Source organism: Emydura macquarii, unplaced genomic scaffold (genome assembly GCF_026122565.2).
Source record: "Emydura macquarii macquarii isolate MOO-44397 ecotype Brisbane River unplaced genomic scaffold, CSIRO-AGI_Emac_v2 contig_2994, whole genome shotgun sequence".
Classification (NCBI taxonomy): Eukaryota; Metazoa; Chordata; order Testudines; family Chelidae; genus Emydura; species Emydura macquarii.
Window position 1 is genome coordinate 5,381,527 of NW_027133131.1, and position 25,386 is coordinate 5,406,912.

At 60.0% G+C, this 25,386-nt stretch overlaps 2 protein-coding genes across 2 annotated transcripts; both read left to right on the forward strand.

Moving 5' to 3' along the window:
- The first annotated feature begins 3,170 nt into the window (after window positions 1-3,170).
- AMHR2 (anti-Mullerian hormone receptor type 2) lies at window positions 3,171-13,592 on the forward strand. The gene is made up of 11 exons (XM_067529529.1): window positions 3,171-3,265; window positions 3,399-3,581; window positions 4,200-4,352; window positions 6,671-6,757; window positions 7,745-7,884; window positions 9,138-9,365; window positions 9,837-9,951; window positions 10,425-10,585; window positions 10,907-11,054; window positions 12,089-12,225; window positions 12,561-13,592. The coding sequence occupies exons 1-11, from the start codon at window positions 3,202-3,204 to the stop codon at window positions 12,687-12,689; spliced, it is 1,545 nt and encodes a 514-aa protein (XP_067385630.1). The 5' UTR covers window positions 3,171-3,201; the 3' UTR covers window positions 12,690-13,592.
- A 4,039-nt stretch (window positions 13,593-17,631) lies between these two features.
- PRR13 (proline rich 13) lies at window positions 17,632-25,263 on the forward strand. The gene is made up of 4 exons (XM_067529648.1): window positions 17,632-17,748; window positions 20,541-20,586; window positions 22,851-23,260; window positions 23,972-25,263. Exons 2-4 carry the CDS (start codon window positions 20,568-20,570, stop codon window positions 24,011-24,013), a joined length of 471 nt encoding a protein of 156 aa, XP_067385749.1. The 5' UTR covers window positions 17,632-17,748; window positions 20,541-20,567; the 3' UTR covers window positions 24,014-25,263.
- The last annotated feature ends 123 nt before the right edge of the window (window positions 25,264-25,386 follow it).

Sequence of the window (25,386 nt, forward strand, 5' to 3'; positions counted from 1 at the left end):
CCGATGTCCCTGAGGGTATGTCTACCCAGGGATAAAAAACCCGCAGGTGTCCCAGGTCAGCTGACATGGGCTCTGGGGCTGAAAATCACTGTGCAGCACATCTGGCTTGAGCCCTCGCTCTGAGGTCCTGGGGGGGTGGAGGGTCCCCGATCTCAGACTCCAGTCTGAGCATGAATGCCTACACAGCAATTTTTAACCCTGTAGCCCCCGTCAGCTGACCCGGGCCAGCCACTGCCAAGCCACAGCGCTTTCTTCCCAGTCCAGAGGAACCCGTAGGTTCTTTTGAAAATGTTCTGCCATGATTTTGAAGCTCATTGAGCAGGATCTCATTTACCAGCGTTCGTTCATTCATTAACTTACCTCCTTGTGCAGACGGGGGTGTTACCTGAAACTGCTTTTAAAATTGCTGGGGGAGCCCTCTGACTTAAAAAGTCGGTGCAGGTTCCAAGGCATCAAGGAATCTCACAGAGGAAAGGGACTGAACCAAGTAATGTTAAAGGTGCAAAGTGTGTGTGTGTGGGGGGGATCCCCTTCCTCCCCTTCCTCCCCCTGCCCCCCAACCTTCCTGAGCTGCTACTCGTAGCTCCAGCGAGTTGGTTTTCTTTTTAATCAGACCAGCATGGGACTCAGGTTGATTATCCCTCCTGCCACCTCTTGGCCGAGAGCGGAGTCCATAATAATAATTTGTCCAGCTGTGGAAATGGAGGCAGCGGCGGTCGTCTCCCGTTTACCCAGCAGGGTAGGATCAGAGCTGGGAACTGAACCCAGGAGGCCTGAGGTCTGTATTGCCTGCTCAAGCCACGTCACTCCCTGACCCTGTGCTGACCACTAGATGGCGCTATCTCATGGCCTGGTGGCCACCAGTTGCTAACCCCTGGTTCTGCTGCCCTACAGCTGTTCCCAGTGGTGAGAGCTCCTGGCGTTTCCAACCTCTACCCAGGTCCCCGCAGGCCTGGCCCTGTGTTAAAGGCGCCGGCACCGGTCCCCCTAATTTCCCCCATCTGCATGGAGGCTACAGAGAGGAAGGGCGGCCTAGTGGCTACTGTTGGGCTCTCCTGCCTTGTCGGGGAGTTGAGGGGGGGGACGTGTTCTTGCTCTGAGCAGGGAATTGATTCACTGTCACAGGCCCGGATGCTCCCAGCAGGTGATCCGCGCTCTGTGCTGCAGAGGAAGGAAGGTGAAAACCTTTCCCAGGTCCTGGGAGAGCCGGATTCAATTCCCTGCTCCGCCACCGCCTTCCAGTGCGACCTTGGGGCAGTCACTTCGCCTCTCTGTGCTTCCGTTCTCTTGGGTGTGCAATGGGGCTAGCAGCACTGCCCTGCCTCCCAGGGGCCTTCTGAGGCTAAACACCGTGAAGACCGTGAGGTGCCCAGATACCCCGGTGGTGAGGTGACACGGTGGCAGCTCTCCTGCGGTGTCGCCAATCTTGCAAGTCACTGGCTTTCAGCCAGATAGGAGCCAGGGGATGGAAGCAACGCGGCGTCTACGCGGCATCGCCATACGCACCGCGCCTCTCACGGAGGTGGGGCTCCGGCGGTGCAGTGGAGCGCTGCTGTAGTGCAGACGCTTACGGAGTTCGGTCGCCGTGAGCTGCCAGACCAGCTTCAGACCCTCCTGCTTCAGAGCCCAGCTCCCTCCTCCCTCCCCCCCCCGCCAGCCTGGGCCCTACCCTCCTCCAGCACCTGCTAGGGTACGTCTACACTGCAGGTGGGAACAAGCCGCCCAGCCCGGGGTAGGCGGCCAGGCACCAGCTCTGCTCCCGCTAGCGCGCTGAAAATAGCAGCGTGGATGTTGCGGGGGAGCTGAGAGCCAGCCGTGGGTGGGCTTGTTCTCTGGCAGCAGCCAGCCAGGGCCCCCACATGGGGGGGAAGGGTACACTTTACTGGGGCCCGGAGGCCCTGGGGCGCCCGGCCCAGGCTGCAGCCCCTATTACCACGCGGAAAAAATGTTCATGGCTCCTGAGATTGTATGTCTGGGCTGAGGGGTTGGGGTCCGTGGGGGGCAGGGGGCCCGGGTTACAAGTCTGTACTGGGCCCCAAAAATTATGCTGGGGCCCTGCGGCCGGCCCAAGCCACCACCTCTGCTGCCGGGCTGGCTCCTCCTTTAGCAGGCGAGCAGGCGTCTGTCCACCCAGAGCGGGAGGACCACTCCCAGCTGCAGTGTAGATGTACCCCCAGAGAAGCTGGCCAGCCCCCCCCCTCTCCACTGTCCCCCAGCAGCTGCGCTCTCCCCCTCTCCGGGCATCCCATGACCCTTTCCAGGTGGGTCTAATCAATCCCCAGCCGGTCCAGATCAGCGGGGAGGGTGGCTGATCTGCCACCTGGCCTTGGTACCCGCTGATGGGCCGGCCAGCCGGGGACAGGGTCTGGCTGATGAGTTTTACACCCTGGGGGTGGGCGGTAGCGTCCCCTCCTTGTCTGTCAGGGGGCTATGAACTCGTCGGCTGGTGGCGGGGGTGCTGCTGGGCTGGCGAGAAGCAGGTGATCGCTCTTTGGAGCAACCTTGATGCAGCTCCCTGGGAAACCCTTTTACCACCACTGGCTGAAATGCAGCTGCTTCTGGGGTAGAGCGCAGCAGCGGTCACCAGCCGCGCGGGCGCTCAGGCGACACGGCCCTGATCCACAGAGATACTGAGCCCAATCCCGTAGCAGCTCAGCGGGGCGGGGGCATGTTGAGGGAGGCAGGATGGTAACGCCTGCTGGCGTTAGTGTTGCAGCTTAAGGCCTGCTGCCGGGGCTGGGGGTATGGAGCCGTGTTTCCGTCCCTGGCCACTGATTAGAAATGGAAACTGGGCCTTATGAGGGCGGCTTGGGGCTGGGAACAGGCCTTGGAGCCGTTTACGTCCGGATCAGGGCTCCGGGCGTTGAAATTGCTGCCCCGCTCCCATGAGCAGGCGAGAGTCGCGGATACAGACCCCGGCAGGATACGCTGGTTTCGTGGCTAAGTGCCAGCCCCCGGGCCAGGGGCCAAGGTGGGAAGCAGGGCCCATGGGGGCTGAGTCCCAGGGCGGGGACAGGATCAGAGCGGGGTGCGGGGGAGCGCCACCCTTGTTCCCTGCTGCCTCCGGCGTCTCAGCCCCATCCCACGCGCGGAGCTGGCCAAGTCCTTCCCACCTGTGCTGGGCCCTGGGGGGAGGGCCGGCTGGGCTCACACGCGCTCTCCAGGTGCTGGAAGAAGGACCACTGGCTGGATGGGGCGACCATGCATCCCCGAGCCCTCCGCCTGCTTCGGGGGCTGTCTCTCTGGCTGAGCCTAGGGGTGCCGGGTACGGGCGAGGGGGGCCCTTGTGCCCCGTGGCAGCAGGGCTTGCATCGGCTGCTGCCCTGGGGGGGGGGGCGGGGGGAGAGAGCGGGTGTGCGTCCTGCACCCGCCCAGCTGAGCCTCCTGTGTCTCCCCAGGCGTCCTGAGCGGGAACCGGAGCTGTGTCTTCTATGAGGCCCCCGGCACCAAGAAGGACACCATGCGCAAGCAGGGGCGTCTGCTGGGGGGCGCGGAGCGGGGCACCATGCTCTGCCTCCACAGCCAGTGCTGCTTCGGGATCTGGAACCAAAGCCGCGGCTGGCTTCAGGTGGTGAGGCAAGGTGAGGCGCTGCCGAAGAGATGGGGGCAGGCGAGGGGTGGCCGACAGCCAGCGGGGAACATCGGGACCCTTTTATTGTTGGGTGGTGGGGGGGGAGCATATTTGCCTATATAAGACCAAGCCCCTGATATCGGGACAGTCCTCATCATATCGGGACGTCTATATCGGGTTCTATTCCTCATCTGGGAGGGGTGTGGGGTCTAGTGGGTAGAGCGGAGCGGAGGGGGAGCTGGGAGTCAGAACTCCTGGGTTCTAGCCCCGGGGAGGGGAGGGGAGTGGGGACTAGTGGGTAGAGCGGGGGAGCTGGGAGTCAGAACTCCTGGGTTCCACGAAGAGGGAGTCTGAAAGCCGCGTTTGTGTCTCTTGCCCCTGCAAGGTCCCAGGAGGGGAAGGGCCCGACCTGCTCTCTGGCTGCCCTCCCGCCCCGTGTCCAGCCAGGCGACAGCTGGCTCAGCTCAGCCAGTGAAGGGGGCAGGAGAAGGGCCGGGCACCTACATGGCAGACATGCCCTGGGGGCACCGTGGGGGAAGGGAGGGGAGAAGAGAGGAGACTGTGATGCTGGCGGGGCTCGGTTCCCTGACGGCTCCGTCTGTCTGTCTGTCTGTCTGCGGGAGGCCAGGTTGCTGGAGCAGCGACAGCGACGGCTGCGAGACCCCGGCCTGCGAACCCAGCCCCTTCCACAGCTTCGGGGCCACGTTCCTGCGCTGCATGTGCCACTCCGACCTCTGCAACGCCAACGTCAGCCGGCTGGGGGCCCCCGCCGCCCCGCAAGGTGCCAGGGCCACGGGCCCCCGGAGCTGGGCGGGGGGGAGGCGGGGGGGGGGTGTTTGCCTTGGGAAAGGGGCATCTTTTGGGCGCACAGGCTTGGGAGCGGATCCAGCATCCATCTGCCCGTGCAGGGATCCCCCCAGAGCCTGCAGGAGCTGTGGGGGGCTGAGGTCAGGGGGCTCCTCGTCCCGCCCAGGTAGACTCTGGAGGGGCCCCGGGTCCGAGCCGCGCGGGAGTCGGTTCCTGAGGCTGCTTCTCCGGGCAGGGGACCCAGAGCCCAGGCCTTCCACCACCACGGGCACAGGCCTGGGTCCCCTCACGCCAGCCGGGCACCAGGGCTGGGTGACAACAGGGGAACTCCCGTGTCCATCCGGCTGCAGAGCTGGGGGTGTCTGGGATCGAGGGGCACCGGCAGAGCTGGGGGGCAGCCCAGGGCGGAGGTAGCAGGGGGCTGTGGGTCGGGATCGAGGGGCACCGGCAGAGCTGGGGGAAGGACGCCTGCCCCTGCCCGTGTCCTCTCTGTAACCCCTCACCCCCCAGGAGTGGGACCCTCTGTTTCGCACGGGGCAGTCACTGTGTAACCCCCACCCCCCGGCTCTCCCCTCCCCGCCCCCCAGCAGGTGCACGGTCCTGGGGGAGCCCCCGGCTATCTGGATGCTCTCCCCACAGACCTTGGGGAGGCGAGCCAGGCAGGGGAGTGCGAGCGCCAGGGCGCTGAGTCACCCTGATAAGCAGCTGGGAGGCCGGGGAGCCCGGCACTCACACGGGACTGGGCTGGGCCGGCGACGCTGCCCGGCCCGCCGAGCAGTTGCCATGACCCTGTGTGACGCCCCTCTGGGGCTGCAGAACCTTCTGTGGGGAGTGCGGTCTAGTGGTGGGAGCCAGGACTCCTGGGTTCTATGCCCAGCTTGGGGGGGGAAATGGTGTACACTGGTTAGAGCAGGGGAGGGGGAGCTCACATTCTCATTCTTGCTCTGCCCCACAGCGAGGGCTGCGGGATGGGGTGGAGGGGGGACGACCCTCCCCTTGGCGCCCAGAGGGCTCAGCACAGGGAGGGGAGCTGGGCCCTGAGCGGCACCCGATAGACCAGTCCTGTGCTGGGCGCCTGGCCTAGGTTTGCCCTGAGCAGACTCTGCCTGGTTCCCCAGTGAGAGCCGCCAGGGGTGGGGGAGAGACCAGCTGGCGAGCCCTGGCCCCGGGCGTTGGATCTCAGTGCCCCCGTGAGGGGAGCGGGGGTCAGGGACCTCTTGAGCCCCATCCGCCGGCACAGGCCAGCAGGGCCCAGCGGGCGCAAAGGGGCCACGCAGCGGTGGCACAGACCAGCAGAGGAGGGGTTAATTCCCCCCGCTCCGCCTGCACCCCTCTATCCGGCGCCTTCCCCGCACCGCCTGCGTTCCTTCATTCCTGCAGCAGAGAGGAGAGAAAGTGATGGGACGAGCCCCCCTGTGCCCCAGATGCAGCCCTCCCCCGCTCTCACCACTAGACCCCACTCCCTTCCCCAAGCTGGGGATAGAACCCAGGAGTCCTGACTCCCAGCCCCCCCGCTCTAACCACTAGACCCCACTCCCTGCACAGGGAATATCTTGGCATCTGCCAGTAAGGGTGCCCAGCTGGAACTAGCCAGGCCCAGGATCTAACAGCCCCGCTTCTTTAGCAGCATGCCTGGGGCTGGTTCCCCCCCCCCTTGACTCCCCCCATAGCTTTGTAGTGCCGAGACCCGGCTCCCCCCCCTTTGATGGGCTGCAGCAGGGGGAGGATACAGGAATGTTGGCGGCTGAGGGGGGGCGGGGGATGAGCCGTCCTTTCTCCTGGAGTTTAATTAAAGTTGGAGCAGAGGCGCGTCCGTGGGCGGGACGGTTGTGAGGGGCTCCGGCAGCCCCCCTGTCCCGTCTCCGCGCCATGGGCACTCCTCAGCCTCTCCGCTGCAGGAGCGGGCCTGGCTAGTGGCTAGCCGGGAGAGGTGGCCACTGGGCCCAGCGGATGCAGGAGGTCATGGGAGCTGATTAAGAAAAGGGTCAGGAATCCTCTCTTGGGGGGAGGCCTGGGGGCCCCACATTCCCTGACAGGGGCGCAGATCCTGCCGGGAACGGTGCCCCCAGGGAATGGCCCAGGAGCCCCGTTGCTTGGGACGTTTAGTGCAGGCCTGGGCCCGGCGCTGGGGGGCGCACCCGAGGGGGCGGGCAGGCGGCGGCTGGATCCCGACCCCCAGCGGGAGCAGTGTCCCGGGTGCCCCTCTCGTCGGAGCCCGGGCCCCGTCGCCGGCTGCCGTGTCTGGGGCTGGGTTGTCAGTTCGCTCTCCCCGGCTTTCTGCCTCTTCCGCAGATTCGCCCAGGCCTGCTCCGACTGGCACCATCTGGATTGCCGTGGCCTGCCCGCTGCTGCTCTTCCTCGGCTGCTTGGCCTTCCTAGGTATGGCCCCCGCCTCCCGGCTCTGCCGCCCCATCAGCATAGGGGGGGCAGTGGGGCTTTAGATGCCATCATGCCACCCCCTGCCCTCCACGACAGGTGTCCGGCCCTGGGCTGGCAGCACAACCGACCAGGGGCTGGCCCTCCCGGTGGTGGAACCTGGGACCCTTCAGCACCAGCCCCAGGCATTCGGGGGAGGGAAAGACTCTAACGTGGCTGTGGTCCCTGGTCCCAGTCAGCAGGGGGCGCTCCGGCCTGGGGCACGAAGCCAGTTAATTGCCCATGGACACTGCTGCCCCCTGCTGGAGGCAGCTCTGCCAGTCTGGGATCAGGCTGCCCTCTAGTGGCCGCAGCCTGACAAGGCCCAATGCCCCTAACTCCCCTCAGCTCAAGCGCCCTGTTGAAATCACAGGGCTTAGGGCGCTGGGGGAGGGAGTGGTTCTTAGTATTTATTAGACTCCCTGTCCCTCTCCCCCTCACCAGCCCTTGCTTCTGCCTCACACGTAGGTACACGCACAGTCTGACACACACACACACACATTGGGCTGGTGTACGATTCACACACACATACACACACACGTGGGCTGTCTGTCTGTATACACAGCCTGTCTCTCCACACACACACAGTCTGTCTGTATACAGCATCTGTCTATCTCTCTCTACACACACACACACACACACACACAAACTGGGTTGGTGTGTGACTCACAGACATCCACGCCCGCACTGTCTGTCTGTCTGCACACAAACCGTCTGTCTCTTTACACACACACACACACACACACTCTGTTAGTGTATGACTCACCCTGTCTGTCTATACACACACACACACTCTGGGTTGATTTGAGCGGCCCGTGGGCCCTGCAGCTCAGTGCACTAGTCCCCGGGCAACACGCCGCAGTTGGGCGTTCGGCCCATTCTCAGGGCCACCGCCCTGGAGGTGCGCCTGTGTTACCGCGGGGGGGAATCTCTCTCTCTGTCTCTCCTCAGTGCTGAGAAGGGTGAAGGTTTGTGCAGTGCTGCTGCGCCGGGAGGATAGTCAGGAGCTGACCAAGATCACCATGGACCCCTGTTCCAGCCATGAGAGGGAACCCCCCAGCCAGGAGCTGCCAGCGCTCCAGTTCCTCCAGGTCTTGCTTGGTGGCAGCGGTGGGGCTGACAGCACGGACTGGCCTATGCCTCGGTCTCACCTCTGTCCATGCGGGTTGCGGGCTGGGTCTGCAGGGGGGAGAGCACGAGTCGCCTGGCACGTCCCCCGTGGGCTGTGGGAGGAGGCGGATCAATCCTGGCCTATGCCAGCAGGTGTTTATACTGGCAGTGCCAGGCAGGGACTCCAGCGCTGCGAGCTTCCCCACGGCAGTGCCGGGCAGGACCTCCAGCACTGCGAACTTCAGGGCAGTGATTTAAATCAGTAATTTTAATCTTGATTTAAATCAACCAGCAGGAAACCTTGACTTAAACCATTGCTTTGAATTGCAGTTTGCAGTTGTATCTTTGAGTTCTGTTCCTAACGGTCCGTTCTCGGTGGTGGGTGACCATTCAAACGTGGTGATTTGCAACTAAATCTAGCCTAAATTTGGTCCTTCTTTTTGCCAGGCGGGAGGACACGTTCTAGCAGTACACATTGTATTTGAGCAGCTACGCAGCGTAACTTTGATATATTCAACATCTTAATTTTGACATTTGGGATGATTAGAAAACAGCGAAGGCCACGTTCCTTATTTCGTAGCCGAGGATTTTTTTACTTGTGGTTTGTCTCAAGCTGCGGGTGGATGGACATAGGAATGCCAATAAAAATGCACACGAGCGGCATTTTATAACGTTTTAATTAGTTAAATAAAACGACCTGAAAGGTCCTGGATAAATGGGGGGGGCCAAAAACGTAAGTTTAGCAAGACACATTTTGCATTCAAAACTCGCTGGTTTATTCAACAAAGAGAGAATTCTCCGGCTTCAGTGAATTGATGGATTGTCTCACTGTGGAGACTTGCAAAGGTATTTAGGCACCGAAAGATGCAAATAGGTGCCCAGAGGGATTTTCCAAAGGTTAGGCACCTAACTCCCATGGGAATGAAAAAAAAAAATAAAAATAAATGTTATCCACCCCTGCTGAGCATCCCTGCAGCCGCGCCCAGCCATGGGCTCCGGCGCTGTGAGCTTCCCCACAGCAGTGCCCAGCCATGGGCTCCGGCGCTGTGAGCTTCCCCACAGCAGTGCCCAGCTGGGACACCTGCGCTGTGAGCTTCCCCACAGCAGTGCCCTGCCTAGGATAAGACTAGGTTTTATGCTTCCCTTCTCTGTCCCAGGGAGGTGGGCGGTTGCCCTTGCCCACCCCGGTGCCAGGGCAGGCACCTATCTGTGTATGGGGGGGGGTCCCCTGCAGGTGCTCCAGGACGGGCGCTTCTCCGTGGTGTGGCAGGGCACCCTGCACCAGATGCCTGTCGCCATCAAGGCCTTCCCCGCCGCCTGCTCCCGGCACTTCGCGGCCGAGTGGGCCGTGCACAGCCTGCCTCTGATGGACCACGACAACGTGGCCCGGCTCCTGGCGGCCGGGCGAGGAGGGGTGCGCGGGGATCAAGGGAGCCTGCTGGTGTTGCAGCTCTACCCAGCGGTGAGTGCTTGCCCCATGGCCGGGCCGGGGTGTGTGTGTGTGTGGAGGAGGAGGGGGGGGGTTTGCCATTGCCCTCTACTGGGCACATGCAGAATGGCCTGGGGATTGAGTGAACGCCCCCCTGCGCTCGGGGCAGGAGGGGAATTCTGCTTTGTTCTCAGTGGGGTGCAATCGAGAGAGAAAATTGAGTGTATTCAGAAAAATCTTTCCGACCAGGGATGGGTCCAGCCGGGGAATTGTCCCCAGGGGAAGGGCTGGGGGCCTCGTCATTTTCCACCAGGGGGATGGATCCGGCCGGGGAAAGGCTGGGGAGCCCCCTCCCCACTTGGGGTTTCACAGCCAGACTGAAGAGGGTCCTGGAAAACAGGGTGCCTCGGGGTCAGGGCTGCACCAGATGGACCCAGTGGGGTCCCGTCGGCCCCTGGGATTCCGGCCCTGGCTCCAGTTTAGCCAGGCTCTGTCTGCCTGCAGGGTTCCCTGAGACACTTCCTGAGCCAGCACGTCAGCGCCTGGGACGGCACTGTCCGACTGGCCCTGTCGCTGGCCCGGGGGCTGGCCTTCCTGCACGAGGAGCTCTGGCAGGACGGTGAGAGCTCCTGGGGTCCCGCAGCGGCAAGACCCTGGAGCAATGGTTTGCCCTGCCCGGTCACCCCCCTCTCACCCCATGGCTGCAGGCACAGCTGGGCTCTCCCTCCACCCCCCCCCCCAGGTGCCCATCTGGCTGCAATGTGGTGAGTTAGCCCCGCCCACAGCCTCAGTGTGATGAGTTGGCCCATCCTCAGGGGGGAGCCCAGGAGCTGGGGGTGTGGATAGGAAAGATGGCCCAGCAGCCCTCCCCTCCCCCAGCCAATCACAGCCAGGGGTCCACCATGCCCCCACCCCCTCATGCAGCTGAGCTGGTGGAGTCTGCAATGTCTCCTTCTCTGTGCCTGTCCCAGGGGGTGGGGGGGGTCCAGGGTTTGCCCTCCGGTGGTGTGGAGAGGCACAGTGGCTTCTCTCCCTTCCCCCCGCCCCCCCGGGCAGCTGGACCCTCCCTAACGCCCATCCCCTTGGTGCCAGGCCTGCACAAACCCAGTGTGGCGCACCGGGACCTGAGCAGCCAGAACGTGCTGGTGCGGGAGGACCGGAGCTGCGCCATTGGTGACTTCGGCCTGGCCGTGGTGCTCCCCAAGCGCCTGGAGCGACAGGACGGGGTGCGCGTGGACGTTGGCATCAGGAAGGTAGCCATGTCCCCCCCCCCCGGGGGCGTGCACGGGCTCAGAGAATGGGGCCATGGGGCCGGCTGGAGAGGGGCACCCCCGCACATGTGGGGCAGAGAGGGGACGTTTTCATGGGGGGGGGCCCGAAGGGGGAGGCTGGGGGCATCTGATGTGCGTGATCACACGTGAGCCCGTCAGAGCGTGCTGGAGCATGGGGGGGGGGCTGAGGGAGGGGAGCCCCTGGGAAGGAGGCTGGTTGGGGAGAGGGTGTGAATCACGGGTGCCCGCGGGGGCACCTCGGCACGTAGGCGGCCGGCGCTGAGCTGCCTGCTCCCGTCCCAGGCAGGGACCGAGCGGTACATGGCCCCTGAGATCCTGGACGAGAGCCTGGACCTGAAGCACTGGGGCCGCGCGCTGAAGCAGGCCGACGTCTACTCCCTGGCCCTGCTGCTCTGGGAGATCCTGACCAGATGCTCCGTCCTCTTCCCGGGTGAGCGGCTATGGGGCTCGGAGCTGGGCGGGAACCCCTCCCCCCTGATCCCAGCTAGGCCGTGCCAGGCAGGATCCGGGCCTGGAGTCCATCCCCCAGACCTCTGTCCTGCCTGGCTTCAAACGTCCTGAGCAATGGGGACTCCTGAGCACCGGAAGATCCCGTCTAGCTGCTCCCTCCCTGCACCCCACGGCATCTCAAGCCACCCCTGTACGTCCCCCAGCTTAGCTATTGCCCAGCCAAGGCCGCATTGTATGCAGCACCCCTCCCCGTGGGCCGTGCTGGGGATCAGTCCCTTGAAAGCCTCAAACGCCCCCTTCCCTCCCCCGAGAATTACTCTCCCCCCCCACCCCATCAAATCAAGACCCTCCCCTCCCCCCACAGCCTGCCTGGTGGTGGCACAGACAAATAAAGGGCTGGAAATGCTGCCACCTTGTGGGGGTTTGGAGCAATAACACCCAAATTCACACACCCCCACCCGGGCTGGAGCAGTCAGTGCTGCACAACCGTCCCTGCCCCGAGGAGGCGTCTGGGAGCCCAGCCCCTGGGGTCATGGGGCTGTGGGGGCATCGCTCATTGGCCTGCTGGTGGGAGCAGCGCACCAGGCCACCCAGGAGCGAGGGGGCTCTGGCGCCAGAGGCAGGTCCAGTGGGTCTAATTCTCATTTAGCCCGTTCCTGTGCTGGCGGGGGGCAGAGCCATGTGGTCACGCCAGCCCCACACCAACTGGGGGGGAGCCTGCTGCATGCGGGAGACTCTCAAGGGGGCGATATAGCTCCACTGGAAGGCTCCTCTGGGCTGCCAATGCACCCTGCGGATTACCCAGAATCAGGCCCCTTGAATCCAAGGGGAATCCCCGTTAACCGGCAGCAGTAGTAGGGCTTTTATCTGCTCTCCTGGCCACTTGAGGGAGACACACACTCGCACACTGAGCCAGCCCCTGGTACCCCAGGCGTCTTAGGGGATGGGCTGGATGGGGGCTGATGGGAACCCCGGCTGTTTCACCCCCATGTGTCTCCCTTTCTCCTCCCCCAGGCTGTGGGGTCCCTGCCTACCAGCTGGCCTATGAGGCGGAGCTAGGTGGCAGTCCCAACTACTGGGAGCTGAGGAGACTGGCTGTGGAGGAGAGGAGGAGGCCAGTCATCCCTGACTCTTGGAGGGGGACAGGCCAGGTAAGGGGGCTGAGGGAGGGAGGGAGACGGGGCAGGGGAGGGGGGCACTAGTGGGGAAGGGAGGAGGCGAGGGGGACCGTGGATAGCGCTGCTGCCAGTTGAATGGGCCGGCGCCCAATAAATATGTCATGCGACCCCTGAGACCCTTTGGCGACCCCCCAGATGTTACGCTATTCCCTGGGGGCTTAGAGCCGTGCCCCCTGGCCTGACCCCACCAGTGGGCGTCTTGCATCTGCGGCAACAGGATCTCTTTGTTGGGGCAACCCACCCCCCAGCCAGCCTTGGGCTCTGGAGCCACCCATGCCCTGAGCAACCCCTCTCCCCTCCTGCCCTAGGTCTCCATCTGCCTGCGGGAGCTGCTGGAGGACTGCTGGGACCCCGACCCCGAGGCCCGGCTGACAGCCGAGTGTGCCCACCAGCGGCTCCAGGAGCTGGGGGCTGAATTGCCGGCAGGGCCATGCTGAGCTGGCACGGGGGCTGCTCCGCTCCCCGTCCGCAACCGCCACTGGGCCGCGGTGGCTGGGAACGCTCCTGGGGCTGATGGAGGGAGAGGGACACCGGGGGGCGGCGCCCTGCCCTCGTCGCCCCTGCTGTTGCCTGCTGTATCTAAACCTGGCGGTCCTGGGCCCCGCTGCCGCCTGGCCCCAAGCTGCCCCCCTGCATTCGATCACCCCCACCTAGGCTGGATTTGAACCCACTGCTGCCCCCTGCTGGATGGGATGGGAGTTGCCTGTGCGCACACTCAAGCACGTCGCCCCCTAGTGGAGCTGACGCGGCTCTTGTCCAGCCTCCCCCCCGGCTGGCAGGAGGGGTATAGGCCGTACCCCGTCCGGCGGGGTGCAGGCAGCTTGGCTGGAAGCCATGCCTGCATGGTTGCGGCCGTGGGTTTGTTCCCCAGATCAAGGGGGCGAGTCCCAGGGCTGCCCGGCTGCAGATTTCTGTTTGGTTGGCTGCTTGTGAGGGTTAATTGTGCGCCCCGTATTCTGGGCCCAGCCCCCTGGGGTCACGGCAGCCTAAGGGCTGCTCTGACTCATAGTTTCTCAACCTGTGGTACTCCTGGGTTCCATTCCCAGACCTGCCCCGGACTCGCTGTGAGAATCTCCCGTCGCCTCTCTGTGCCCCAGCTCCCCCCTCTGGCGAGAACGATATTGACACGCACACGCCCCAGGGATGGGGAAAGCGCCTTCATTTATTCCGATTTGCACGGGGGGAATCGGGAATCCCCTCACCCACCCAGCCTGCAGAAAATGCAGCCCAGGGCTTCTCTGAGCCCCAGAGAGGGGAGGGGCAGACGAGATGCCTGCGGGGGTACTTTGACCCGTAATATTTGTCCAGGGGGACTGGCTGGAAATAAAGCCTGAGTCATACATCGATACAGACTGGTCTGAGTGACGGGGTGTGGGAGGAGGTGGGGTAGATGGGCCACTGGCAAGTGAGCTAAGGATGAGCGCGTGAACTCACCTGGTGCTGCCGGAAGAGGGGTGCCGAGTTAATCTGGTCTGTTGCCGCAGGATGCGCATAGACTGGAAGGCCCAAAGGGATGTCTGTGAGCCTCTCGTCCGACGTACACAACGCAGGCCAGAGAACGGCCCTGAACTCAGTCCTGCTTGAACTAGAGCAGATCTGTCAGAAAAACCTCCAGTCTTGATTGGAGAAGCCCCCACGACCCTTGGACCTTGTCAGATCCTTGTCTACTAGATTGACGAGCACATGCCGGTACTTACAGTCTGCGATCGAGTCTCTTAGAGCAAGGGTGGTGCTACAGCAAGAGGCGTGGGGCTGGACGGTTCCAGTATGGCAGGAGAAAAACACCCAGGCATCTCTTCTGTTCCAGACAGGGTCTTACCCTGCTCTCATCCCAGGAGCATCCAAGCGCCTTCCATTCCAACTCCCGCCTGTCACCTGTGGCTCACTCTCTCCCCACGGGGAGAACCAGGAGGGCAGTGGAGAGTTTTGTTTTGGTAGGGTCTTGGTTTTAAATGTACGTTGGGTTTATAGTCAGTGTGCTCCTGGTCTGAGCCAGCTGGGAGCTGAGGATTCTGGGTGAGCTGAGCCATTGGTCCGATGGAGGATTCTGCGCAGGATGGGCCCGTGGGAGCTGTGGTTAAACAGAGAGGAGAGAGGCTGGCACTCGCTAATCGCGCTGCCTGGGGCTTTTCTCCCAGAGATCTCAAAGCAGGGCAGGATCATTAGCCCCCTTTTACATACAGGGAAACTGAGGCACAGAGCGGGGACGTGCGTTGCCCACGGTCGCCCAGCAGTGCTGGGAGGAGCTCTCAGGTCTCCTGAGGCCCAGTCTGGTGCTTTATCCACTAGACCCCACTGCTTCCCAGAGCAGGGAGTCGTCCTGGTGCCCAGTCTCCCCCGCTAACCATTGGTCTGCGATCTGGTGCAGTGGAGCCTCTGGTTCTTCCTCTTACCAGCAGCCCAGAATAATGACACTTCTCACTGACCCTTCACCGCAAAGGACTCCAGAGACTTGCCTCTGAAATGTACAGGGCGCAATCACGGCTCCTATTGCTGGGCAAGGCTGCCTCCCGCCTTGTTCTAACCTGCAGAGGGATTCTGAAACCCTCGGGCTGAAATTGCTTCCTAGGTCTCAGCCCAGGAGAAATCCAGCAGGTGACTTCTTCAGGCCTTGGCAATGCTGAACATGCGCCTCAACTGGGAAGGATCTGGGCTGGTCTTTTATCTGTCACTAATATTTGCACATCTCCTGCCTTGCAAATACTAATGAATGAAGGTTCAGGCACCCCCAGATCTCCCCTTCTGTCCCGGGTCGGGGGTGGTGTCCCCATTTTTACAGGAAGGTAAACTGAGGCACAGGGTAAGTGAGGTATATGCCCCCGTATTACCTGTAGTGCCAGAGCTGGAACCAGAGCCTGCAGCGTGCTCAGTATTGCCTCCCATGGCAGCTGAAGCCAGGCTAGGATTTAGGGAGGTCTCATGTCATGGCACTAACCAGAGGGAATCTCAGGGGCAGTCTGCGTCCAGCAGCCTCAGTAAAGGGTCCTCCATTATATTAATTACAGCTGTGTCCTGCTTCCCAGCCCCACATGCTGTAACCACTAGACCCTGCTCCCCTCCCAGCAGTAGGAACAGAACCCAGGAGTTCTGCCTCCCAGCCCCTCCTGCTCTAACCAGTAGACCCCACTCCCCAACCAGAGCTGGGAACAGAACCCAGGAGTCCTGACTCTCAGGCTATATGCTCTAACCACTAGACACCACTCCCCTGCCAGAGATAGAGCCCAGGAGTCCTGGCTTCCAATCTCCTGCTGTAACCACTAGACCTGACTAGAAAACAACCCAATAAAACTTTGCCAGTTTTCCCAAGAAAGCCCCCTCCCCAAATCCCTTTCCCCTTGTCTAATTCTAGCTCCCTCCCCCCCATTGCCCATAGGAACAATGTACTGCACATCTACTAATGTAATATGTGCCAGCAATGCCCCTCTGCCATGTACATTGGCCAAACCGGACTGTCGCTACGCAAAAGAAGAAATGGACACAAATCAGACATAAAAAATAACAACATCCATAAACCAGTCGGAGAACACTTCAGTCTCCCAGGACACTCTGTAATTGACTTGAAAGTTGCCATTCTTCTACAAAAAACCTTCAAAAACAGACTTCAAAGAGAAACTGCAGAACTAGAAATCATCTGCAAACTTGACACAATCAAACTGGGTCTGAATCGGGACTTGGAATGGTTCTCTCATTACCAGAAGTAATTGTCAGTGTTCACACATTCTCACCTCCTAATCAATGGTTGTGAATAGACCTCAGCTACTCTAACTGAATGGCCTTTGCTTATATCTACTTCCCCATTGTTGTTCCTTACACCTGGGTATGTGTATATATACCTCCTTATTCCTTACATCTGACAAAGTGGGTTACAGCCCACCAAAGCTTATGCCTGCAGAAATTAAATGTGTTAGTCTTTAAAGTGCTACAGGCCTCTCGGGTTTGGTTTTGTTTTTTTAATGTACTTTCAGTGCAACCAGCAGCTCATTGACCTTGGTGCTGCTGTCAGGTGAGCTTTGCTTTCATGCAGCGTCATCAGAGTTATGCATAGCACACGGCGCGCTAACTTGGCTGGGCTCCCGGACAGGGCCTGTGCCCTTGAGACACCCACCCACGCACACGCCCAGCTCTCCAGCCTGGCACTGAGTAATCGCTCAGGAGCAGGTCCTGCTCCCACTGCTTAAAGCGTGTGTGTGTGGGGGGGGGGGGGATCTCTGGGGCGCACCCTAAACTCTGTTTTACAAAAGCCGTTGTGCCCAGCTTCCGATAGACACTTTTTTCAGCCCACTTGAAGCATGGCCTGATCCCTTCTGAATTCACTCCTGTTCCTTAGAAAGGCGTCTGGCACCCCTTGGGCGCTTTAGACGTGATGAATAACACAAAGTTCAAGTCATCGCCTCGCTTCCTGTCTCTAGTTCAGTGCTTATACGGTGCCCCTCGCCATAGTATCTGGGTGCTTTACACTTACTAGCAGATTTTATCATCACAGCACCCCCCCCATGGGGAAACTGAGGCACAGGGTAGGTTATATGACTTGCCTTAGGTCACCCAGGGCATATGTCGCTGAGGCAGCATATATCCCAGGCCTCCAGAACCCCAGGCTGGTGCTTTACCCACTGGACCTTCCTTCCTATGGTTGTTGCTGCCTCTCAGAAGAGCACACATGGATTTCAGTGGAGAGGGTGGGCCCAGGGCGGCCACCCTTGCATTTTAGTTTTTACTGACGTGAAGATCGGAAGTTGATTTTTTTTCCACTGACCCGGTAAACGTTTGACTGACGTCACTAAAAATACCATAAGCAATACAATGCTGTCACGAAAGGGTGCACTCGCTCGCGATGGTCTGTACACGGGCACTGGGACTGACGCGATTGTTTTAGCTGCGGTTACTCGATCAGACCGGTTCTTTGGGCGTGTGCAGGAGCGGAAAGGGTAAAGGCATGCTCAGTGTCGTTTTACGGTGCAAGGCGTGATTCTGGACGAGGACGATCCATGACAAGATACAACATCTTTTATTTCTACCCACTTCTACGGACATGTTCATTTATTGACGGACAGTGTTAAAATTGTGCATTTTTTTTACAGACTATCCATAAGCTTAGGGAGGTCGGTGTGAGCGACCCAGTGAGCCTGAGCCCCCTGGATATTTCTGTGCCGCCTCCCATCTGAAGATCTCAAAGCGCTTCCCAAGTGAATTAAACCCCCGCCCGCCCCCTGCCGGGCGGGGTGGTTAGCGGCCCTCTTCTCCAGCTGGGGACACTGGCCCTTTAAGAGACGCCTGCCGGACTCGCAGCCGGCGGCCACTGCCAGCCAACTCGGCCCCGGGCATGACGGACAGCCGGGTCAGCCAGTGCGGGCCGCCCCCGGGCCGCCGGGAGCCAATGGGGGCAGCGGGGCGCGGCAGGGGCGGGCCGGACCCGGCCCGGGGCCATGAACGCTCCCAGGAAGCGGCAGGCGCGGCACAGCTGGTGGGAGCTCGGGAGCGGAGCCGGCTGGGGCCCAGGTGACGGGGGGCGCCTGTGTAGCGCTATGCGGGGCCCTCTGTCTGCATCTCCTCTCCCCCCCCCACCTGTCTGTCTGCCTCCCCCCTACACCCTCCGTCCGTCTGTCCTCCCTCCCTCTGTCCACCTGTCTGCCTGCATCCCCCTACACGCCCCCGTCCCTCCCTCCTTTTCTGCATCCCCCTCTGTCCGTCCCTCTCTCTGTGCATGCCCCTACACGCCCCTCTGGCCCTCCCTCCTCTTCTGCATGTCCTTCTGTCTGTCCCTCTCTCCCTCCCTGCACGTCCTTCTTGGCTGCACGCCTGTCTGTCCATCCCTCCCTGCCTCCCTTCTATGCATCCCCCTCTCCAGGCCCCTCTGTCCTTCTGTTCCTCTCTGCATCCCCCCCTACATGACCCTCTGTCTGTCCATTCCTCTGTGCATCCCCTTCTGTCTGTCTGTCTACCACACCCCCCACGCACACCCCTGTGTTTGCCCCCATGCCCCCCTCTCTCCCATCCCTGTAATTTGCACACCCCCAATTGGATTCCCAGCTGCTAGACTAGTTCAGCTCTGGCTATGGGTCTCTTAGGGGGCAGTGGAAAGCAGCCCCCTGAATTTTCAAAGGGGTGGGGGTGAGGCCTGGCATTGTAACTCCATGGAAGACCCTCTCCCTGAGCTGCAAACCTTCGCTAGAGAAACCGGGCCGCCCCGTGCGGTAACAGGCGTGTCTTGGCCTGTGCGGCAGGGGGTGGGGTGGGGTGTCCATGACCTGCCCCCTGCCCCTGAACTTTAAAAACTCCTGAGATCTCAGGGGTGGAGCTCCCTCACTTAGAGCTGGTTGGCCTTGGACCCAGCGCTGCTTGGGAGGGTGGAAAGGGATGGGTCGGGCCGGTTTCCCTTTGCCCTGAATCGATTTGCCTAGCTGAGTTGTTTGTGCTGCTCCGGTGCAGAGCTGCGCAGGCGCTGCAGGCTGGGAGGGGTGGTGGTGGATTGAGGGTTGGGCCCATAATAGGCTCATGTCTTGTAGCAAAGTCCCATCCCCTGGATGTATCGTCTACCCCGAACCCCTCCCCTTCTCCTGCCATATTGCACCCGCTGCAGGGCAGAGCTGGGAGCTGACCTGTAACTGCCCCTCGCATGGCGGGAAAGGGTGGAGGGAGTGATGGAAAGCAGGCACTCCAGCCAAGGGATGGCGGTGGTGCCAAAGGGAGTCTGGGGGGAGGGTCCTGCATAGGTGACCCCTTCCCCCATCTCAATCCAGCTGTAAATTCTTGTCTGGGGAGGGAGGAAGAGAACGGGAGGCCTGGGTTTCAGATACGGTGGGTGGTTTAATAGGAACGGAGCCATGGCCTTGATTGTAAAGACCTGACAGCAGGGATTCCCAACCTTTTTGGCTCGAGGGCCACAGATATCATTTTTACAATCCTGAAGGGCCTCCAGTCCCTGCCAGCAGGTGTCCCCCCCCCCCCACTGCAGGAGGCTGAGCTCCCCTCCCTCTGGGTCTAGCAGGGACCCCACCACCTATGGACCTAGGCGGAGCGCTTTGCCATGCTCCCTGCTACCAGGGCCCAAGCATAATTTTTTCAGGCCCAGTACAAACTTGTAACAGGGGCCCCCTCCCACACAATAGGGGTTGCAGCCTGGGCCAGGCCCCCCAGGGCCTCTGGGCCCCAGTAAAGTGTATCCTCCCCCCCATGCGGGGGGCCTGCCTGCTACAGTCAGGGGGAGGGGGAAGCGCTGATCTCCCATCCCTTTGGCTGCAGCATGGACCCTGCACCCGTCTTTTAGCCCCGCAGAAACACACTCCGCCTGGGTCCTTCGGCAGCAGCTCCCTTCTGCAGCCAGCGGGAGGGGAGCTGTGGGCCACTTTGAAAGCCCCCGTGCGCCACTTTTGGCCACAGATTGGGAACCACCGCTTTAGAGCGTGCGTGCGTGCGCGCGCGCGCAGCACCTAGCGCAGTGGGGCAGGGACGGGGGCTGATGGTTTGAACCACAGATTAAGTGGAGTTTGGGGAGGGCTGTGGGTGGGAGAATGTGGGGGGCAGTGTTGAGGGATGGGAGAGGAAGCCAGGTGGGGCTGGAGCAGTGGAAGCGGGACGATGTGGAGGGTGACTCTTGGAATCTGGCAGATCAGAGTGGGGGACTCTGAAATAACCCTGCAGTCTCTCCCATGTAGGTGTCCCAGTGCCTCGATCTGTGAGGGGGTGGGCAGTGGCAAGGGGGCGGATTTCCAGGTTACCCTGGCTCAGAGCCCCCAGACCCAGAGTGGGCTGCGCTCTGGCTGCATGTTGGTCCGTGCCCTTCCTGCTTGGCTAGATAGGTGTGGCGGGCGCGTCCTCCTGCAATCCTGTTTGTTCCTCCATTCGCTTGCCTGGGTGCAGGTGCTGCGGGGCCAGCAGGTGAAGGGAGCGGGCGGGTGGGGGGAGGGCTCTGGCTTTCTCCTCCTGGGAGGGATAGAAAATCAGTTGCCAGCCTGACTGCCTGAGTTGCCTCTTGACGAGGATGTGCGTCCTGGTGCCGAGCATTGGGCTGGCAGCCAGGAGACCTGGGCTTCCGATCCTGGCTCTGCCAAGGTGACCTAGGGCAAATCACTGCCTCTCTGGTTTCCCCTTGCATGCTTTGTCTGTTTAGACTCTAGGCTCTCCCAGGGGGGCCCTGATCTCGGTTAGAGATGCAACGAGCAGGCTGTCCCATCCAGTGTTGGCTCCTCCAGGCTCTATGGCTGGCTGGGCTAATCCGATGCTGCGCCGGTGACTTGTGCTTGCCCTGTGCTACTCACCCCCTTTGCCTAACGGTGTGTCTCTCCCTTCAGGTGACGGGAGACGTCTCCTCTCTAACCATGTGGGATCCTAATGCAGGTGAGGGGCAGCAGGCGTGGCAGCAAGTCTGACAGCTTTCTCAGCTGCTCCCCCCTGACGCTCCCCCTTTCTTTGCCTGGTGGGGGAGAGAAGGGGTACGGGTCCCAGCACCTCTCAGGCGCCAAGTTCAAATCCAGCCTGGCATGGGTGGCCCGTGTGAAATGAGCTGGAGGTTTTGATGGCAGGTTCTGTGGGATGCAGGCACAGCATGTGCCCCTGCTAACTCTGCATCGGTCTTCACGGGAGGGAGATTCCCAGACCCGAGCCATTCTTTTTTGGGTGACGTATCTGAGGAACCGTCCCAGGCTAAGGTGTCAATAGAGGAAGCTGTGTAATTAAACAGTAATAAATCACCGGAACACCAGGGGATTCAACCCAAGAGTTCTGAAGGAACTCAGATAGGAAATTGCAGAACTACTAACTGCGCTTTGTAACTTCTCACTTAGATCAGCCTCTGTACCAGATGAGTGGAGGTAGTAGAAAAGGCTCCCGAGGCGATCCTGACAATTACAGGCCGTTAAGACTAAATTCAGTACCAGGCAAATTGGTTGAAACTGTCATAGTAAAGAACAGAGTTGTCAGACACCTAGATGAACGTGATATGCTGGGGAAGAGTCAACATGGCTTTTGTAAAGGGAAATCATGCCTCACCAGTCTATTGGAATTCTTTGAGGTGGTGAACAAATTCGTTGCCAAGGGTGATCCAGGGGATATAGTGTACTTGGACTTTCAGAAAGTCTTTGACAAGGTCCCTCACCAAAGACACTGAAGCAAAGTAGGCAGTCATGGGATGAAAGGGAAGGTACTTTCATGGATCAGTAACTAGCTAAAAGATAGGAAACAAAGGGTAGGAATAAATGGTCAGTTTTCATAGGGGGGAGAGAGAAATAGCAAGGGACCTGTGCTGTTCAACCTGTTGAACCTGGGCTGTTCCACATATTCATAAATGATCTGGAAAAAGGGGTGAAGAGTGAGGTGGCGAAGTTTGCATATGATACAAAATTACCCAAGATAGGTAAGTCTAAACGGATTGCAAAAAGTTACAAAGGGATCTCACTAAACTGGGTGACTGGGCAGCTGAAATTCAATGGTGGGAAGTGCAAAGTAATGCACATTGGAAAGAGATCTTGGAGTCAATGTGGATAGTTCTCTGAAAACTGCTGCTTATTGTGCAGTGGTCACCAAAAAAAGCCAACAGAATATTAGGAACCATTAGGAAAAGGATAGATGAAGACACAAAATATCATAACGCCACTGTATAAACCCATGGTACGTCCACACCTTGAATGCTGTATGCCATTCCGGTCACCCCATCTCAAAATAGATCTATTAGAATTGGAAAAAGTGCAGGGAAGGGCAACAAAAATCATTAGGGGGGGAATGGAACAGCTTCCATATGAAGAGAGATTCAAAACACTGGGACTGTTCATTTTAGAAAAGAGTTGACTAGGCAGGGATATGATAGCGGTCTATAAAATCATGGAAGGTGTGAAGAAAGCAACTAAGGAAGCGTTATTTACCCCTTCCCATAACACAAGAACCAGGGGTCTCCCAACGAGACTAATAGTCAGCAGGCTTAAAACAAACCAAAGGAGACACGTTTCACCCAACACCCAGTCAGCCTGTGGAACTTGTTGCCAGGGGATGTTGTGAAAGCCAGAAGCTTGAGAAGTTCCTTGAGGATGGGTCCCTCGACAGCTATTAGCCAAGATGAGCTGGGATGCATCCCATGCGCCGCATGTCCCTAGGCCTCGGATTGCCAGAAGCGGGGACGGATCACTCGATAAATCGCCCTGTTCCGTTCGTTCCCTGGTACTCGCTGCTGGAAGACAGGCTGCTGGGCTAGGTGGCCCAGGGGGCTGAGCCAATGTGGCAGCTGTTCTTATGGCCGGCCCCCACTAGTGGCATTCACACACACAGAGGTTGGAGTTAGCGAAGCCCATGGAGCTGGTCCAGCACTGAAACTGGTGCTCTTAGATTCCCAGGACCCTGCTTCAGTTACGCCTGCTGGCAACCAGCTGGGGCACCATTGCCTTCCAGAGGGGATAACTGCTCTGGCCTCTGGTAGGGGAACCCCCCCCCCCCAAGCAGCAAAGGGGGGGTGTTGGCGGTGAAGCAACACTTTGTCTTGTTCCCCTGTGCTGCTGGAGGGGAAGCTGTGGTGGGGAAGCCCCTGAGGCTGGAAGCAGGGCAGTGCTAGAGGGGGGTTAGCGCCCCACACCACGTCTCTTGCTGGCTGTGACACTGGTTTATTTTCCTTCCAGGACAGCCCGGTGCCTACCCCGGAGCAGCCTACCCTCCCGGCTCCAATCCCGCCTACCCTCCCGGCTCCAATCCCGCCTACCCTCCCGGCTCCAATCCTGCCTATCCCCCGGGCACAGCACCCCCCGGCTCCTATCCCATCCCTCCAGCAGGAGTTCCAGGGCAGCCTGCATACCCCCCAGGCCACCCCATTCAACCCCCTTACCCCAGCCAGCAGCCTGGCTACCCCCTGGGTCCCTACCCACCGCCTGCTCCTGGCATGCCGGGGGGGATGGGCGTTAACCCCTTGATCCCCGGGACTGTCGCCATTGGGACCCAAGTGCTGGATAAGAAGGCGGCGAAGAAGATGAGGAAGAAGATGAAGAAGGCTCACAAGATGCACAAGCCGCACAAGATGCACAAGCATGGAAAGGTCGGGGGGGGATGCGGGGAGGGGATTGGCGTGGGGGAAGGGACGAGGGGGCGTTCTGGCATGGTGTGGGAGGTGCGGTGCGGATGCTAGGATGGAGGTTGGGAGAAAGAATGGGGGGGGGGATGCATGCTGGGCTGGGGGGGGGGAAGGCTTGTGGGTTTTTTTTCCTCAGCATCTGTGTGTGGGTCCCCCCCCCCCAAGTTCAGCAATTAATGCTGTCACTGAACCTAGCCAGGGAGGGCGGCTGGCTCCGGGCTTGGGATGTCCTGGATGTCGTTTGAGCCCAGCCAGCCCTACTAGCTCCGCACTGCACCAGTTCAGAGGATGGGGGGTTAGTTCCTCGTCTCCACTCTTTGTCGTGTGGGGAGGGGGAAATGCAATTAGGGGAACTCCTCTGGGGGTGGCAGGGGAGGGTGTTGGTGCATGGACTTGTTGGCAGTAGACCCAAGATCCCCCTTCCCCCCCCACCAACCTCCCCCCACTGTCACAGGCTTCCCTGTCACCTACACACACTGTGTGACGTGCGGGAGAGGGCATGGACGGTGGGATTGGCAGGGGATACCCTGTGGGGGCTGAGCCCTGCTTCCGTGGGCAGCAGTTCGGGACCCTGTTAACCCCTTCCTTTCCACTCTCTGCCATCCACCTGCCAACAGCACCTCAGCGCCCTGCTCCGAGGTCCAAGCCTCATGGTTTCTCTCCCCCTTCCCGCAGCATTCCTCTTCCTCCTCCTCCTCCTCCAGCAGCAGCGACTGACTGAGGCTTCCCTCCGCCTTCCAGCCACGCATGCTTCCCGCAGACCGGACAGCGATCTTCCCTGCTACACCCAAGCCCGCTGCCTCCCTAAGGATCAGCCCGTAGAATGGGCCAGAGCTGACGCTAAAATCCCCAGGAAAGACAGTGGCACAGAAGAGGGAGCCCGGGTGAGCCGCGTGCTAATCTGGATGCCACTGATCAGGCGCTGGAGGGTGTTGGTGTGATCGGAGGTGCAACCACATCATTAAAAGCAGGCGCTCGGGGGGACCCGGTGTTAAAAGGTGGGAGCCCTGCACCAATAAAGCGATTCTGACTCCGAGCTGCTTTTTTTTTTTTTTTTTAAGCCAGGAGGGACCTTGAATAACAAGTCCCTTCTGGACTTAAATATTGGAGTTTCCCCGACTCAGAAGCCACGCCCTGTTCGTGATTCGATTGCAGAATAAGCCCTTGCAAATCAAGGCATCTGCACCAGCCTCTCCCCTCATCCCTTGACATCCTGGCTGATCTGCAGAAATCTGGGGCGGTTGCTGACCTGGCTCCGAGGCAGGTTTGTTTTCAAAGGCATAAGGAAGTTTGGTGTCTAAATGACTTTGGAGAAATCTACCCCCGTTGTCTGTTTTCTGGGCGGACGTTCCGTTTGGGACTGAGGCAGGAGGTGGTCTATACAGAAACTTATCACAAAAGTGCTTGGAATGATCGTTGTGAATTAAGATCCTGAATGTCTCTTGTAGTAGCTGAATGTACATGATCAGGGATAACTTTATAAGCATTTTAAACTTGATTTTTCGTATGAGATTTCTTCCCCCCCCTTCCCCACTCTCCAACAAGGGTCTGAGAAGGAAAGAGGTGGGGTTAATAATGAGGCATGGCTGCGGTCTTGTTCTATTTTGTACAACGCAGCCTTGCCTCATTACCAACCCACCTATGCAACCTTGGAAGACCACAAGTCCCAGCATGCTATGCTTCGCACTGATCCCAAATGTCGGGCTGGAGCACCACATGCTGGAATCTGGAATCTATGCAGGCTGCCCCTTCCCACTGAAGAAGGTGACTCAGGGCTGTCTTTGGATCCTGTGCTCTGCACAGGGTTCCAGGCAGGTGGGCACCAAGGGGACTAGCCATGATGGCTTGTGTTGCATGGTGCTCCTGGGCATACTTATTTTAATCCCTCTGGCTGTGGCAGTAGTGTCTCCTCCACCTGCTCTGTACTTGTCTCGTTAATCACGTCTCCAATAAAGTTTTTTTGGTTTTAATACTTAACTGCAGTCAGCGTATCAAAGGGGCTGGTGCCTTCCCGGAATCTGCTGCACTTTTCCACACAGGCTTTGGGAGGGCGTCTGCTTTTAATTGCAAATTTAACCCACTGGTCAGCG

Excerpts from the sequence above, each read along its gene's own strand:
- AMHR2 (XM_067529529.1), top strand. The coding sequence starts at position 3,202 with ATGCATCCCCGAGCCCTCCGCCTGCTTCGGGGGCTGTCTCTCTGGCTG. Across the intron at positions 9,366-9,836 it reads TGTTGCAGCTCTACCCAGCG|GGTTCCCTGAGACACTTCCT; the intron begins GTGAGTGCTTGC and ends GTCTGCCTGCAG. Across the intron at positions 10,586-10,906 it reads TGGACGTTGGCATCAGGAAG|GCAGGGACCGAGCGGTACAT; the intron begins GTAGCCATGTCC and ends CTCCCGTCCCAG.
- PRR13 (XM_067529648.1), top strand. Across the intron at positions 23,261-23,971 it reads AGATGCACAAGCATGGAAAG|CATTCCTCTTCCTCCTCCTC; the intron begins GTCGGGGGGGGA and ends CCCTTCCCGCAG.